General features: G+C 45.7%; 1 protein-coding gene across 1 annotated transcript in view; it reads left to right on the forward strand.

Annotated features, from left to right (window-relative positions):
- Nucleotides 1–17,007, forward strand: part of STX2 (syntaxin 2) — a gene marked incomplete at its 5' end in the record, with an annotated part of 45,112 nt that overhangs the window by 11,613 nt on the left and 16,492 nt on the right. The window contains 2 exons of the mRNA XM_082668156.1: nt 2,571–2,645; nt 7,466–7,565. Coding sequence (XP_082524282.1) covers nt 2,571–2,645; nt 7,466–7,565 — 175 coding nt within the window. The remainder of the gene's footprint in view (nt 1–2,570; nt 2,646–7,465; nt 7,566–17,007) is intronic.

Consider the following 17,007-nt stretch of genomic DNA (forward strand, 5'->3'; position numbering starts at 1 on the left):
AGCTCGGAATTAAGAGCATGGACCAGAAGTGATTTTAAGAGCCTTTATTGGGGTATGCATGCCCTGGGAAAATAACGCCCTTCCGAAACCCACAGCCCCGCCTCTGGGGGCGGGGACGGGATGGGTGTTGTCCCCGCCTCGTCGCCCGGTTAGAACCCACATCTGCGACTCCCGGTAGGTACAGGGTTTTTTCCTCCGGACAGCGCTGTTCACAAGCTGCAGAGTTGAGAGGAGTGTCTCGGTTAGCACGCTTGATTGGAGAAAGGATGGCGTGAGCGTGCTTCAGCCCGTACTGGTGCGTGCGCGTCCTTGGGCTCTCATGCCGCGGGCCCGCAGACTGGGGCCTGACCCAGGGAGATGTGCCCTCCCGGCTCTGGAGGCCAGAAGCCAGGGTGTCGCGGGGCCGCACGTTCCCCGAACCTGCGCCAGAGCCCTGCCTTGCCTCTCTCACCTTCCCGTGCGGGCGGCGGTCCTCAGGGGTCCTCGGCTTGTAGGTGCATCGCGGTCATCACGGGCCGCCTCCCCCTGTGCATCTCTGTCTCTTCTCATGAGGACGCGAGTCACGTTGGGTTAAGGGCCCACGCTGCTCCAGCACGACCTCATCTTGACTGACTGCATCTTCACTGACCCTTTTTCCAAATACGGGTCCCAGGCTGAGGTCCTGGGGGTTTGCAACATCTGTGTTTAGGGGGCACAGTTGAACCCATAGTGCTCGCCCTGTCAGCAGAGCTCACATGAGACGTTTGCAGTGGCAGTGTTGCCTGACTGCAGGCATCTTTCCCCGCAGCTGGCGCCTGTGAGAGCAGGGTCCCTCAGCTCTGAGAGGTGCCGGGGGGCCTCCAGCCCGCAGCTGAGGGAGCTTCTGCCGGAGTCCTGCGTGGGTGGGTCTCTGCTTTTCCCTCCGAGACTGCCCCACGGCTGCCCCAGCGCGAGGTGTCGCCTGGTGATATCGTTCACGGTCCTCTCGTAAAAGCCCGTTGTGTGAGGGAGCTCGCGCCTCCCGTAGAGGAGCACGCCCCTTCTCCCTTGCCGTCCTGGATTGTCTCATCGAGGAGGCCCTGGGGTAAGGCAGGTGCCGAAGCCTTCCCTGGGGTGGTGAGAGATTATTGTTGATTTTTGGGCCAAATCGATTTGCCTTAGTGAGGGCCCTGGGTGGGTGCAGAGGGAGGCTGCATTGTGCTTTCTTGACACATTTATTAAATTTTGTAGCTGTTTTCCTAGATAAATTTAGTGGAATTTTGTTTCCACATTATTTCTGGGTTGTAGATCAGTAGAGCCACACTTCTGACTTTCCGTGGTTAAAGACTCTGATTTCACGAGGGTTGAGAGAATCCCCGAAATCTGGCCGCCTCGGCTCTCGCAGGGTTTGAGCTGAGCTGACTCACCCTGCATGTCCTTGGGGAGACAGTTCCTAAGAGTTCCCTCCTCTGTATTCTGGCAGGTGTATTTCCTTTTTCCTCCTGAGTCCCCAGCTCTTGCTGGTGGATGCTGTGTAACACGTCCTTGACAAACACTGTGATTCCGGTACCAGGTCCCGGGTTCTGACGTTGTCTCCTGTCCCCCGTGGCTGTAGACGGAGGTCGCTTTCTTCCCAGGAGAGACTTTCCACAGTTAGGTTCTTCTGCCTCCCTCAAGGGGTGGGGAACCCAGCCCGGCAGCATCACTTGGAACTTAGAATGTGACGATGTTCCCGACGTTCTAGGACAGTCACGAGTGCATGGACTGCCTCACCCCAGCCCTGCTGAGTCAGAGACCCAGCCCTCTAGGCGGAGCTGATGCCCCTCAAGTTGGAGACCCATCGGTCTAGAATAACATCTCCTCATTCTTTATTCTTCAGTGTTATTTTAAACTGATGGTACCTGTTTGTGTCTACGTGAAAAATTTTAAAACCAGAATTTTACGTTTTATATTTTTCCATTTTAGTGTAGGAAACATAATGTTGGAGACACAACTGTTGTTGCTGAAAAGGACGCTTTTATGGATGACTTGTAAAGTACGGTGTTATCCTGGGTCTTCCCAGCGGTCAGTTGCTTTCTTCCTCCGTGTTACTTACTCAGGTCTTCGCTACTGAGTCTTTCCTTAGTAAAGTGTTCCTTGATTATGAGTGTGGCTGTGACTGGGAGTTACTCACGCAGGGAAAATTGGTAAGCACCAGCTAACATATGTGATCGTTCCTTGAAAATTATTACATAGTCTTGAAAAGTGAACTGGTGGTATCAGTATTTTCAATCTTTATAGAGAGTGTGCAGTGTAAGCAGTTTCACTTGTTGAGGATAAACCTGGCCTGTGTTAAGTGGACGTACTCAGCATGGGTGATTCTGCGTCTCTCAGTTCTGAGAGATCTCGCCATCGTTTCCCCAGGACGTGGCTGCTTCTCAGGGCGTGCAGCCGGTCTGCCTGCCTTGACTGTGGCCTGGCGCGGCTCTGGCACACATCGGAGTCGTTACACTTTGGTGCTCCTAGTGAGTTGGGATCCTGTAGGTACCGAACTGCTCTTGTCTTTCAGTTCACTGTGTCTATGTGAAAATTTTTAAAACCAGAATTTTACATTTTATATTTTTCCATTTTAGTGTAGGAAACATGATGATGGAGACACAACTGTTGTTATTGAAAAGGACCATTTTATGGATGATTTCTTCCATCAGGTAAGAGCCGTTTAATGAAACCCAGACGGACTTGTTTTCTTTAAACATAGTTAAACTAATGTAACTGTGCACTTGTCATATTTGAAATAATACCCTAACTAATATTTTTAAAAGTTGGTGTTTGAATTGCAAACGTTCTCTAGACTTTTTAGTGCTAGGAAAACATTCTTCTTGGTGATGGACTTGGTGGGGGGGGGGGTTGAGAATGGTGATCGTGGGTGTGGAGGGCACATGCGGAGACTGATGCCCGCAGGCTGGGGTACTGGCCCAGCGGGGCTGCTGCTCCAGGGCCGTGCTGGGGGAAGGCACGTCCTCAGAGCACGGGGAGGCCCCGGGGAGATGCTGCTGCACCCATGGCCAGCAGTGTTCTCCAGACTCGGGGCGGTTTGGTCCCGGGGAGGGGAAGGCCTGGGGGCGGTGCTGCCCCTCAGCTGGTGGTCAGGTGTGCACGGTACGTACAGCGAGGCTTCCCTTGCTTTCCTCCTGCAGAATGGCAGTGAGTCCCACATATCAAAGAGCTCACGTTGTGTATTTCCTAAAATCTTTGACTGAATTTTAAATTCCTCCCTGAGAAGTTTTCCACGTTTCAGAGTACCGGTCTCTAGGTCATATGGACTTCTGTCCTGAGAGGTCTTATCCGTGAGCAAAGATGCGATTGTGGCAGCTCTGCTCTGCCATTGCTGCCAGGCAGCACGGCCTTTCTCTGGGCTGTCTGCGTGTGGGCCCGCGCCCTTGGATCTGACCTCACACCTGTCTGTTCCTTCAGGCTTCCGTGCGAGGCCTTTCCCTCTCCCTCTTAGCCCCCCAGGGCTGTTTCTAGGCTCGCGTCATGTTTAAATTGTTAACCCTAAGTCATAGCTGATCAAATTTTGCATAATTTAAAATTTTTGAAATTGAGTCAGAGAACAAATATTTTGACTTTGTTACATATGAAGAAAAGAAACGGGTTCAGTGTAATTTTTTAATGATGAAAGCTTCATTTGCAGAACTTGTTTTGATTATGTTGAATCTCGTCTACAAGTTTCAGTTAACTCAAATCTGTTGACAGTCTAAACCGGTCTATCAATACGTGGATTTGAAAATATGTAATATGTTAATAAAAAATATCTTAGAAGTTATCTAAGATAACTTTAGAAGTTATCAGTTTTCCAGATCCAGTCAGAATTTATTGAATACCTAGTGTAAGAACCTATTCATTGGGTTTCAAGCATTTATGTTAGTTCTTAATCTTATCTAATGGAAAAAACATGAAATTAAATCGTTAGCTACAGGAACTTACTTTAAGGTACAAAGGAGTTAAGCTGGTGGATTTCCGGCTTTCACTTTGGAAATGAGACTCTTTACTGTCTTGAGCTTACCTGACCACTTTGTAAAATCACTAATTCTCTGATTTTACCCCCGTTACCTAGATGCTTAATTCTTCCATACCAGTTCCCCGGAAAAACGTATTTCTTATTTTAAGAGTCTCTCAGCATTAAATGTTGTCGTTGTACTTTATAGAAGAATTATGTAAATCACTCAGTCATTAAGCTGCAGTAACTTAGCGCCAACCCATTCCGGCTGTGGGCATCTCAGAGCTGCAGACAGAAACGGGTGACTCGTGTTAGGGAGGTTTGAGGGCCATCGATTGTAACGTAAGTTCCAGTTTCATTTGTTAAATGGTTGATTTATTTTACAGTTAATTTCTGTGAAATGACTTCTTAGATAGAGAAGCAAATGATGTTTGTTAATGCAAACTCTTTCTTAGAAAATGGCATTCAGATCTTACATATCACATAGAACATTGCAAAAGGTAGGAATTTTGCACGTGGCCAGTGTTTGCTGAAGACTAGCATAGTGCTGTAATGAGCGGCCAGGAATCTCCTCTCCGCGAAGGTGGTTTGTAGTGGGCGGGGCGGGGCGTGGGGGGGGGACCCCTGCGTGCTGTGCTTCGCAGGCGCAAATGGACCTGGTGGACCTGGCGCCACAGCGACGGTGGCGCTTCCCTCCTGGTCCCGAGTCGGTGGTCCAGCGGTTTTCTTTTTGGACCACGCTGGGACTTCTGCTGCACAGATACTAGTGGCATGCGTACTGCAGAACCTCCAAGAGGTAAAACTGTGTCTCTCCTACTTTGTGACAGATGCGTGCGACTGAATTTATTTCAGAAATGCTGCTTTAGTGACGCCTCGTGGAAGTGTAGATCTGTGCACTAAAACCCCAAAGGCGCCATTTGTGTTGGAGCCTGCGTGATAAAGTAGCAAAAATTTTAAAAGATGCCGTTTTAATTCTGTGTACTGTTTTTACATGATTAATTAAATTATAAGTATGTGAAGTGTATGAGGTTCTGTACAAATTGACTGTAAATAAATGGAAGTAACACCCAGGCCTAATGAAATAGCCGTTCACTGCTCTGTGCAAGTAGAACGCTGTGCTCGACTCTCCTCTAAAACTTTGGTCTTCAAAACGTGCTGTGGGGCTTGGTGCCGGTGTCCCTGGGGCCCCTAAGGCCTTTCCAATGAGTTCGTGTGGCTGGTAACGATTTTCATAAAAATACCAAGATGTTTACCTCTTTCCGCTCACTCTGTCATGAATGGACAATGGGGGAGTTTCCCAGAGGCTACATCAAGTGTGTGATACGGCCACAGACTAAACACAGAAGCAGGTATCAGAATCAAGATGCCTTCCATTAAGCTAGAAATTAGATTTGCAGAAAAATGTAGATCAGTGCTCGTACTTTCACTGATTTGGGGGGGAGGGAATTCTGCTTTTTCCATAAAAATAGGTTATTGGTATTAACATCTGTATTAATTTCCTACTGCTGGTGTAACAAATTACCACAACCGTAGTGGCTAAACCCAACATACACTTAGAGCCTGACAGCTGCAGAGGTCCGAAGCTGAAACGAGCCACTGGGGCTCTCGTCAAGGTGCGGGCAGGGCCGCGCCCTCCTGCAGGGCCGGCGGGGAGAGGCTGCATCCTGCCTTCTCCAGCTTCTGGGGGCACCTGAGTCCTTGGCTCGGGGCCCTTTTCCCCAGCGTCGGGCACCTCACCGCAGCCTCTGCTTCTCCTGTCACGTCGCTTTTTTCTAAGTTTGGTCCTGTCGGCTTCTGTTTTATAAGGACTCTTGTGGTTACATGGGAACAACCCAGATAATCCAGGGTAATCTCCCATCTCTACTCTTAGCTCATCACACCTGCGAGGTGCCTTTTGCCCCGTAGGTGACATTCTGAGGATGAGAACGTGGACATCCACCATGGCATGTTGTGGGCTTGTAATTAACTGTCTTCAGTGAATTAACGCATGTCGGAGCTGTTTCTCCACTGTGGGAATTATCCGAAGCGAGCTACAGCCTACGTGAGCCAAAGCTCTTTGGGGTCTTCCGTAACTTTCAGGATTAAAGAGGCGCTGAGACCAAACACACAAGAGCTGCTCTAGTCCGTAGGGCTCCTCATGCTGGCATCTCACCTCCCCACTGGGATGTGCGTCCCCGTTGCTCAGAAATCAGGATGGTGGGAGAGGATGCACTCGCACGAGAAGCCTCGCCCGCACTCCTGTCTTCATCTGCTGGTTTCCTCACCTCTCCCCTCGGAAGGTGACCCTTTTCTTAGTTTCTTATTTAGACATCCCAGTGTTTCTTCATGTAAATGTTAACATCTGCAGGTTAATCTCTGCTTATTTTGACCTCTTCCTTGCATCGTTGCTAACATGTATACGTGTCGTCCTGCACCTTGTGGGTATTTTTTTTTCAGCGTGTTTTTAACTTGGTAATATATCCTGGAGGTGTTTTCGTATCTTTTGTTAGAGTTCCGTAATGTAACCTAACGAGTCCCCTGCTGATGGGCTTTAGGGTTTTCCTCATCGTTCAGATAGAGAAGTTGTGCTTAGTTTCCTAGGGCCGCACACACTGAGTGGCTGCAAACAGCACAGATTTACTGTCTTCATCTCTGGAAGCCGGAAGTCCAGGCTGGTCCCACCGGGATGAAGCCACATTGCCAGCAGGACCGCACGCCCCAGGAGCTCCGGGCAGAGCCCGCTGCCCTGCCTTCCCCACCTCTCGAGCTGCACGCCTGGTGCCCCTCCGCCTGCCAGGCCGGCAGCAGACCATTGTGCTTCACTGGTGTCGCGTGGCCGCCTTCTCTCGTCCCATCTCCATCCACTTCCCTCTTACAAGTACCCTTGGGGTCATACTGAGGGCCCACGGGGGATCCGGGATTGTATCTCCCCATCTCAAGACCATTTGTTTCAGTCACATCTGCAGTTCCCTTTGCCATATAAGGTAACCATCCAAGGTCCCAGGGGCCAGGACCTGGACATTTTGGGGGAGAGTATTCAGCCTGCCACACTTGTTATGAATCCATCTGGGCAGATCTTGCTAATGAATACGTTACATTTTGAGACAAGTAGTGAATACTTTAGACTATCAGAGGCAAAAAATAATGACTAGGAAGGCTTGGTCTTATCAGCTGTCAGTACCTCCCCGCATGAGAATATGATGGTCGGCCTCTGCTGCAGGGTGAGCTCCCTTCTTGACTGCACGGAGACCTGGCGTTGGTAGTAGATGCCTCTGGCTGCCATCATCTGTGGTAATACTGGGTCTTGATTGTAAAACTTCTTACAACCAGCAAGGTCTTCCCGGTGGCTCCCATAAAGGTAGCTATTTTAATATGGCGCATTTCCCTTTATTTTTTAAATTAAATGAATGGGAAAAGGTTGTTGTTTCTTTATGTGGTAATTATTCACTTATTTTCTTCCTCTTTTATCCTTCTCTTTTTAGGTAATGGAAAGTGGTTGCAGATGTGCATTTGCCGCAGTGGTGATGACTTTCTCTCCCTCTCTCCTAGGTTGAGGAGATCAGAAACAGTATAGCTAAAATAGCTCAGTATGTTGAAGAAGTAAAGAAAAACCACAGCATCATTCTTTCTGCACCAAACCCAGAAGGAAGTAAGTTGTTGGTTTTAAAAAGAAGTGTGTCTGTCTATCTGTGTGCCTGTCCCTCTTGCTGTCCACAGCACAGGCCTTAGCCTGGAGACACGTGAGATTGAGCTGGGAGCTTGTAAAAAGTGCCGGAGGCTGGTGGGCCACCCCTCGGGATTCTCCTGCCTCTGGTCTGGATGAACCAAGGCATCGGTGTGGTTTTCTGCAGCTTCTGCGGGATCTGGTGTTCAGCCGGGCTGAGGACCACTGACGTGTGATATCCACGAGCATACATGGATGTGGCCTTGCAGAACTTTGGGGTCACGTCAGTGACTGGGCCTTAGATCTGTATTATGTCCACAGTTAAACAGGAGTGATAGAATTTTGTGCTTAGATGAAAGTTAGTAAGAGGTTGATTTGGAAAACAGTACTTGTTAGAGCAGGTTTAAAGATGAAGAACAGACTAAAGTGATCTCAAGTCTTCAGCAAAGGCTTCTGTATGGAGTGTGCTGTTCGTGGTGTCTGTTGAGGGCAGCATGTGAGCAAGTGATTTAACATTAACTGGACATCAGGGCATTGTTAGTTATAAGGAAGTGTTTCCTTGATCTACAGTGACAAAATTTGAAAACTTGAAAGGTAAGATGGATCTGGATAAGCTAGAGACTGCAAATTGGAATCCATACATCATTTGGGGGGATAATTGATATCCTCACAATACTGAGTCTTCTAATCCGTGGAACTGCTCTGTCCCCTTACTTACATCTTCTGTAATTGCTCTCAGTGATGTTCTGTAGGGTTCTCTGTAGCGGTCTCACACACCTTTCATGGTAGGTGATGCTTTCGGTTTTAACGTGAACAGTATCTGCTGTAAATTTTGTTTTCTACTTGTTTCCATATATGGAAATACAGTGGGTTTTGTATGTGGACCTTGTATCCCGTTATCTTGCCTAATTACTTAATTAATTTTAATAATTTGTTTGTGGATTCTGTTAGGTTTTTTTCTACACCCAGTCATGACACCTGTGAATAATCACAGTTGTCCCTCAGTTCTTATGCTTTTTATTTTCAGTTGACTTATTTCACTGACTTTCCGTACAGCATTGAATAGAAGTGGTGATGGGAACACGCTTATTCTCAGTCTTGGAGGAAAGTTGAAAGCAACTTTGTTAGGTTATTTGGTGTGGCCTTACATTGAAAAAATAACTTGGTATTAAATTGAAAAAACTCATGTTGAAGATTTTGCATGTCTCGTAAAATAACGCTCTGGGCGTCTGTAGATGCCTTGTCTTAGGATTTAGAAGGATATTTTCCAAAGTGTGTTCCTGGAGCATGAATCTCAGTAGCTAGTATGTGAAACAAGACTTCTGTGGCCAAATGCATTCGGAGTCCTTTTCACACCATATCCCCACTTGGAAGGTTGCAGAGTAATAAAGGCTCTGAGAAGTCCTGCAATGAAGAAACCTTTGCTTAGTGGAGTGTTTCACAAATGTATTTGCTCACAGAACTTTTTGTGTAACACCTGTTAACATCTTGCTCAATTCTTGGGGAAGCTGAATTTGAATACATATGACTGTATTTTTTTCTTTCGAGAAGTTTACCTCCAAAAAACTTTTGCTGCCAAGTTACAGCAGCTTCAACAATGTTGGAGTGAAGTTGGGGCTCTTAACGCTTCGTAGTAGTCCCTTTGGGCTCTGAATAAGACTGTTGCTTCCTGTCTCTGTTTCACAGCAGGGTGTGAACCGGAGCGTAAGAAGTGATGTCTCGCTGCTCCCTGAGTTGCTCTCTGTAAAGAGCAACGCGGTTACTCCTGCCCCACGATGCTGGGCCCTAGGAAGTGCCCAGGGTGGGGCAGTGGGCAGTGGGCTGCTGTCCCCCCAGCCCTTCGTCCTGGCGGGTGGGGAGGGGCAAGGTGGAGCTCCAGCTCTTCGGTGCCAGTGCCCTCCCTGCCTGGGCTCCTGGGTGGGCCCGCAGAAGGGGTTCCAGAGCACAGTGGCCACCGGGTGGCGCCACCCCATGGCCGGGCCCTGGCCTGTTGGCTTCTGCTGCAGAGGCAGGGCTGGCTGGCCGGCCAGGTTGTTTCATTAACCTCAGTGACAAGATCCCAGAGAAGGATTTGCCTGAGAAGCTAGCAGAGGGCCCCTTTACTCTCACTTTTCTTTATTGACTTAACATTTCTGTACTTTCTTTTTTTAAGAGGGCCACTGAAAATGTGTAAGTTTCAGGCCCTCCGAAACATGGACCCACCTGGTGGGAGCCTGAAATGTGTGTTATTCAGCTTTCTGGGTCTTGCTGGTGATAGTGTTGCGGCTGGCATCACCATCCGAGAATGGAGGGGATGTTACTCATCAGTAACACGGCTTGTAGTTCCTTTGAATCAGGAGTCAGAGCCCTTCTTTTCATCCCATGTTTTAGGTATGGGCGTCCTAAACAGTCACACAACCTCTTGCTAACATTTTATCTGCCCTTCTTCTCCGTCTGCGTTGTCACGCTCCTGGGCTGGCCTCTCGTCTCTGAGCTACGACGATTACATCCGGTTGCCTCCCGTCTCTAAATCCTCCTCCTTTGTGCATTTTGTGCTTTTCTGCTGGAGTACACGTTTCAGACTCGCTTGAGAACTGTGTGGTCACCACTTAGTGTAGAAAGCCTCTTCTCAGGTGAGCGGTGGGTTCAAACCCCAGTTCCACCGTGAATTCACTGTTTACCGCGGACAGATCGCGCACCATTCCGCGTAAATGCCGACCGCTACTGTCGTCAGTGTGTTTCCCCCCATCACCTTGTTTCCATCCCATCCTTCCTCCTGCTTCCGCGTGAGAGGTGTGTGTCTCCTTTTTAAGGGCAACTGTGGTATGTGGCCTTGAGCCACCTCTCGCTCTACTTCCGTCCGGGCTCCTGGACCGGAAGGCCGCCCGTCTGCCCGTCCAAGCATGCCTGCCCGCAGCCCTGCCTCGCCCCGCGGCGGCTGTTGCTTCCCGAGAGGGGTCTCGCGGGCCTCCCCTCACCCCGGCTGCGCCGCAGGTCCTGCCGGCAGCCTCAGCCCTGGCCCTTGTCCTCCCTCCTTAGCGTCCAGCCCTGCTGACTTGGCTCCCCCGCCCCGCCCTCACCCTCTTCATCTTTTAAAGTTAACCTGTTTTACGTTATCAGAGTTAATTACGTGCTTTATCGTGGGCATTTTGGAAGAAAGCAGAAAGGAAGAAAAAAAAACAATGCTCGTAACCTGTCCCGTGGTGATAAACACCGTTAACGTTTCGGTAAATATTTTTCTAGCAAAAAATATGTATAAAACATACACTTTTAAAGAAGTGTACTGGACTTTCCTGGCGTAAAATGGTTAGAACTTCGCCTTCCAGTGTCGTGGGTACGGGTTCGATCCCTGGTCAGGGAGCTAGGATCCCACATGCCTCGCAGCCGAAAAACCAAAACACATAAGAAGAAGCAAAATTGTAACAAATTCAGTAAAGACTTTAAAAATGGTCCACCTCAAAAGAAAAAAAAAATCTTTAAACAAGTGTAGAGTTTGGAGCACCCAGTGTCTGTTGCCTTACAGTGTACCTCTTTTGCTGATGAGCAGAGCGTTCCAGGACCCTTTATTTAATGGCCGCCTGGTGGTCATCGTCGGCCGTTTCTGTGGGAGCAGAATGGCCTGGGGCCGGATGGCAGTGTGCCTTTTATTGTTTACAGAAAGCTTGCTCCCAGTGTGTGACGGGTATTGCCGGGACCTCGCATCGTTGTAGTGTCATATATGATTCTTAACTTAGACTTGCTGCTGTGCAGAGCAGCAGGGACCAGGCTGAACACTGGACGGGTGGAGGCCCGTTCACTCCTTGTGCTGGCCTCGTGAGGCCTGTGCTCCCCTCGGGTGTGTCCGAGAGCCGAGGATGTTGGGGGATGGAGAGGGTGAGCAGTTAGTGCAGAGTCTCGAGCGCCCTGGGACTCAGCCGGCTCTGCCGTCCAGCTGCTGTCCTGAACCGCAGGCAGCACCAGGCGGAGCCGCGGGCCCACCCAGCGTCCGGGTTTCACGGTTACAGACCACTCCGCCCCGGGCATCCTCGCCTACCTGTGTGTCCTTGAGTGCTTGTCAGCTCACCTCTCGGGCCAGCATTCCTGGGAACATCGTGCTACATCAAGGGACTCGTCCCATTAAATGTTCTTTTCACATTTTTAGTGTGAAACTTTTCTAATTTATGGGAAAGTTGCAATTACGGTACAGTGAAAACTCACGTTCCCTTCACTGAGATTCACCAGTTGTTAACATTTCGCCACGTTTGATTTCTTTCTCTTTGTGTATGTGTATGTGTATGTATGTGTATGCATATGTGTGCGTGTACACACACATTGCACATGTATATATACACACGCATACATGCACACGTTATTTTTGCTGACTCATTTTAGAGTGAGTTGCAGGCCTTGTGACCATCCGCCCCTGAGTACGCCAGTGTTCATCTCCTAAGGAGGAGGTTCTCTTGTAATTATCTAATTCAGAACATTTGATGTTGATAAAAACGCTGTCTAATCCACAGTCCATATTCTCAGTCAAAAATCATCACGTTGGTAGCCTTTATAGCTGTTTTACCCTCTTTCCAGGGTCTGATCCAGACACCTAGGCAGATAAAGCCTAGACACAAATGCCTTTAGTTTTATTTACTTATTTGTTTATTTATTTATTTATTTGCCTGCACCGGGTCTTTGTTGCGGCACGTGGGATCTCCGTTGCTCCGTGTGGGATGTTTTTTTTTTTTTTTTTGGCTGTGCACGGGCCTCTCACTGTTGTGGCCTCTCCCGCTGCGGAGCACAGGCTCCGGACGCACAGGCTCAGAGGCCATGGCTCACGGGCCCAGCCTCTCTGTGGCATGTGGGATCTTCCCAGACCGGGGCACGAACCCGTGTCCCCTCATTGGCAGGCGGAATCTCAACCACTGCGCCACCAGGGAAACCCTCCTGGTTATTTTTGATTGAGAACTGGGCTTGGTATATGAAGTCTTGTGGCCATAGTATGAGTCTTAGGATAATATTTTCTTTTTTTTGAATTTTTGAATTTTATTTTATTTATGTTTTTATACAGCAGGTTCTTATTAGTCATCCATTTTATACACATCAGTGTATACATGTCAATCCCAGTCACCCAATTCATCCCACCACCACCCGCCTTCCCCCCTTGATGTCCATATGTTTGTTCTCTGCATCTTTGTCTCTATTTCTGCCCTGCAAACCGGTTCATCTGTACCATTTTTCTATGTTCCACATGTATGCGTTAATATACAATATTTGTTTTTCTCTTTTTGACTTACTTCACTCTGTATGACAATCCCTAGATCCATCCACATCTCTACAAATGACCCAATTTCGTTCGTTTTTATGGCTGATATTCCACTGTATATATGTACCACATCTTCTTTATCCATTCGTCTGTTGATGGGCATTTAGGTTTCTTCCATGACCTGGGTATTGTAAATAGTGCTGCAGTGAAGATTGGGGTGCATGTGTCTTTTTGAATTATGGTTTTCTCTGGGTACATGCCCAGTAGGATTGCTGGGTCATATGGTTATTCTGTTTTTAGTTTTTTAAGGTTTTTTATGGTTTTCGCTGGGTATATGCCCAGTAGGATTGCTGGATCATATGGTTATTCTGTTTTTAGTTTTTTAAGGAACCTCCATACTGTTCTCCATAGTGGCTGTATCAGTTTACATTCCCACCAACAGTGCAGGAGGATTCCCTTTTCTCCACACCCTCTCCAGGATTTGTTGTGTAGATTTTCTGACGATTCCCATCTGACTGGTGTGAGGTGGCACCTCATTGTAGTTTTGATTTGCATTTGTCTAATAATTAGTGATGTTCAGCATCCTTTCATGTGCTTCTTGGCAATCTGTATATCTTCTTTGGAGAAATGTCTGTTTAGGTCTTCTGCTCATTTTTTGATTGCGATGTTTGTTTTTTTAATATTGAGCTGCATGAGCTGTTTATATATTTTGGAGATTAATCCTTTGTCCATTGATTCGTTTGCAGATATTTTCTCCCATTCTGAGGGTTGTCTTTTTGTCTTCTTTGTAGTTTCCTTTGCTTTGCAAAAGCTTTTACGTTTCATTAGGTCCCATTTGTTTATTTTTGTTTTTATTTCCATTACTCTGGGAGGTGGATCAAAAAAGATCTTGCTGTGATTTATGTCAAAGAGTGTTCTTCCTGTGTTTTCCTCTAAGAGTTTTATAGTGTCCAGTCTTACATTTAGGTCTCTAATCCATTTTGAGTTTATTTTTGTGTATGGTGTTGGGAGTGTTCTAATTTCATTCTTTTACATGTAGCTGTCCAGTGTTCCCAGCACCACTTATTGAAGAGACTGTCTTTTTGCCATTATATATTCTTGCCTCCTTTGTCATAGATTAGTTGACCATAGGTGCGTGGGTTTATCTCTGGGCTTTCTATCCTGTTCCATTGATCTGTATTTCTGTTTTTGTGCCAGTAACATATTGTCTTGATTACTATAGCTTTGTAGTGTAGTCTGAAGTCAGGGAGTCTGACTCCTCCAGCTCTGTTTTTTTCCTTCAAGACTGCTTTGGCTTTTCGGGGTCTTTTGTGTCTCCATACAAATTTTAAGATTTTTTGTTCTAGTTCTGTAAAAAATGCCACTGGTAATTTGATAGGGATTGCATTGAATCTGTAGATTGCTTTGGGTAATATAGTCATTTTCACAATGTTGATTCTTCCAATCCAAGAACATGGTATATCTCTCCATCTGTTTGTATCATCTTTAATTTCTTTCATCAATGGCTTGTCTTATAATTTTCTTCATACAGGTCTTTTGTCTCCCTAGGTAGGTTTATTCCTAGGTATTTTATTCTTTTTGTTGCAGTGGTAAATGGGAGTGTTTCCTTAATTTCTCTTCCAGATGTTTCATCATTAGCGTATAGGAATGCAGGAGAGTTCTGTGCATTAATTTTGCATCCTGCTACTTTACCACATTCATTGCTTAGCTATAGTAGTTTTCTGGTGGCATCTTTAGGATTCTCTATGTACAGTATCATGTCATCTGCAAACAGTGACAGTTTTACTTCTTCTTTGCCAATTTGTATTCTTTTATTTCTTTTTCTTCTCTGAGTGCCATGGCTAGGACTTCCAAAACTATGTTGAATAATAGTGGCGAGAGTGGACATCCTTGTCCCGTTCCTGATCTTAGAGGAAATGCTTTCAGTTTTTCACCATTGAGGACGATGTTGGCTGTGGGTTTGTTGTATATGGCCATTATTATGTTGAGGTAGGTTCCCTCTGTGCCTACTTTCTAGAGAGGTTTTATCATAAATGGGTGTTGAATTTTGTCAAAAGCTTTTTCTGCATCTATTCAGATGATCATATGGTTTTTATTCTTCAGTTTGTTAATATGGCATATCACATTGATTGATTTGCATATATTGAAGGATCCTTGCATCCCTGGGTTAAAACCCACTTGATCATGGTGTATGATCCTATTAAGGTGTTGTTGGATTCTGTTTGCTAGTATTTTGTTGAGGGTTTTTGCATCTATATTCATCAGTGATATTGGTCTGTAATTTTCCTTTTTTGTAGTGTCTTTATCTGGTTTTGGTATCAGGGTGATGGTGGCCTCATAGAATGAGTTTGGGAGTGTTCCTTCCTCTGCAGTTCTTTAGAAGAGTTTGAGAAGGATGGGTGTAAGCTCTTTTCTAAATGTTTGATAGAATTCACCTGTGAAGCTCTCTGGTCCTGAACTTTTGTTTGTTGGAAGATTTTTAATCACAGTTTCAATTTCATTACTTGTGATTGGTCTGTTCATATTTTCTATTTCTTCCTGGTTCAGTCTTGGAAGGTTATACCTTTCTAAGAATTTGTCCACCTCATCCAGGTTGTCCATTTTATTGGCATAGAGTTGCTTGTAGTAGTCTCTTAGGTTGCTTTGTATTCCTGTGGTGTCTGTTGTAACTTCTCCTTGTTCATTTCTAATTTTATTGATTTGAGTCCTTTCCCTCTTTTTCTTGATGAACCTAGCTAATGGTTTATCAATTTTGTTTATCTTCTCAAAGAGCCAGCTTTTAGTTTTATTGACCTTTGCTGTTATTTTCTTGGTTTCTATTTCATTTATTTCTGCTCTGACCTTTATGATTTCTTTCCTTCTGCTAATTTTGGGCTTTTTTTTTGTTCTTCTTTCTCTAGTTCCTTTAGGTGTAAGGTTAGACTGTTTATCTGAGATTTTTCTTGCTTCCTGAGGTAGGCTTCTATTGCTCTAAACTTCCCTCTTAGAACTGCTTTTGCTGCATCCCATAGGTTTTGGATCATCATGTTTTTGTTGTCATTTGTCTCAAGGTATTTTTTGATTTCCTCCTTGATTTCTTCAGTGATCCCTTGGTTATTCCGTAACGTATTTTTTAGTCTCCATGTGTTTGTGTTTCTTACATTTTTTTCCCTGTAATTGATTTCTAATCTCATAGCATTGTGGTCAGAAAAGATGCTTGATATGATTTCAATTTTCTTAACTTTACTGAGGCTTGATTTGTGACCCAAGATGTGATCTATCCTGAAGAGTGTTCCGTGCGCACTTGAGAAGAAAGTGTAATCTGCTGTTTTTGGATGGAATGTCCCATAAACATTAATTAAATCTATCTGGTCTGTTGTGTCATCTAAAGCTTGTGTTTCCTTATTAATTTTCTGTTTGGATGATCTGTCCATTGGTGTAAGTGAGGTGTTAAAGTCCCCCACTATTATTATGTTACTGTCGATTTCCTCTTTTATAGCTGTTAGCAGTTGCCTTATGTCTTGAGGTACTCCTATGTTGGGTGCATATACATTTATAATTGTTATATCTTCTCCTTGGATTGATCCCTTGATCATTATGTAGTGTCCTTCCTTGTCTCTTGTAACATTCTTTATTTTAAAGTCCACTTTATCTGATATGAGCATTGCTACTCCAGCTTTCTTTCGATTTCCATTTGCATGGAATACCTTTTTCCACCCCGTCATTTTCAGTCTGAATGTGTCCCTAGGTCTGAAGTGGGTCTCTTGTAGACAGCATATATATGGGTCTTATTTTTGTATCCATTCAGCGAGCCTGTGTCTTTTGGTTGGAGCATTTAATCCATTCACGTTTAAGGTAATTATCGATATGTATGTTCCTATTACCATTTTCTTAATTGTTATGGGTTTGTTTTTGCAGGTCCTTTTCTTCTCTTGTTTTTCCCACTTAGAGAAGTTACTTTAGCATTTGTTGTAGAGCTGGTTTGATGGTGCTGAATTCTCTTAGCTTTTGTCTTGTCTGTAAAGGTTTTGATTTCTTCATCGAGTCTGAATGAGATCCTTGCCGGGTTGAGTAATCTTGGTTGTACGTTCTTCCCTTTCATCACTTTAGATATACTGTGCCACTCCCTTCTGGCTTGTAGAGTTTCTTCTGAGAAATCAGCTGCTAACTTTATGGGAGTTCCCTTGTATGTTATTTGTCGTTTTTCCCTTGTTGCTTTCAAGAATTTTTATT

This window comes from Grampus griseus, assembly GCF_964374135.1.
Source record: "Grampus griseus genome assembly, chromosome: 12".
In the NCBI taxonomy this organism is placed as follows: Eukaryota; Metazoa; Chordata; class Mammalia; order Artiodactyla; family Delphinidae; genus Grampus; species Grampus griseus.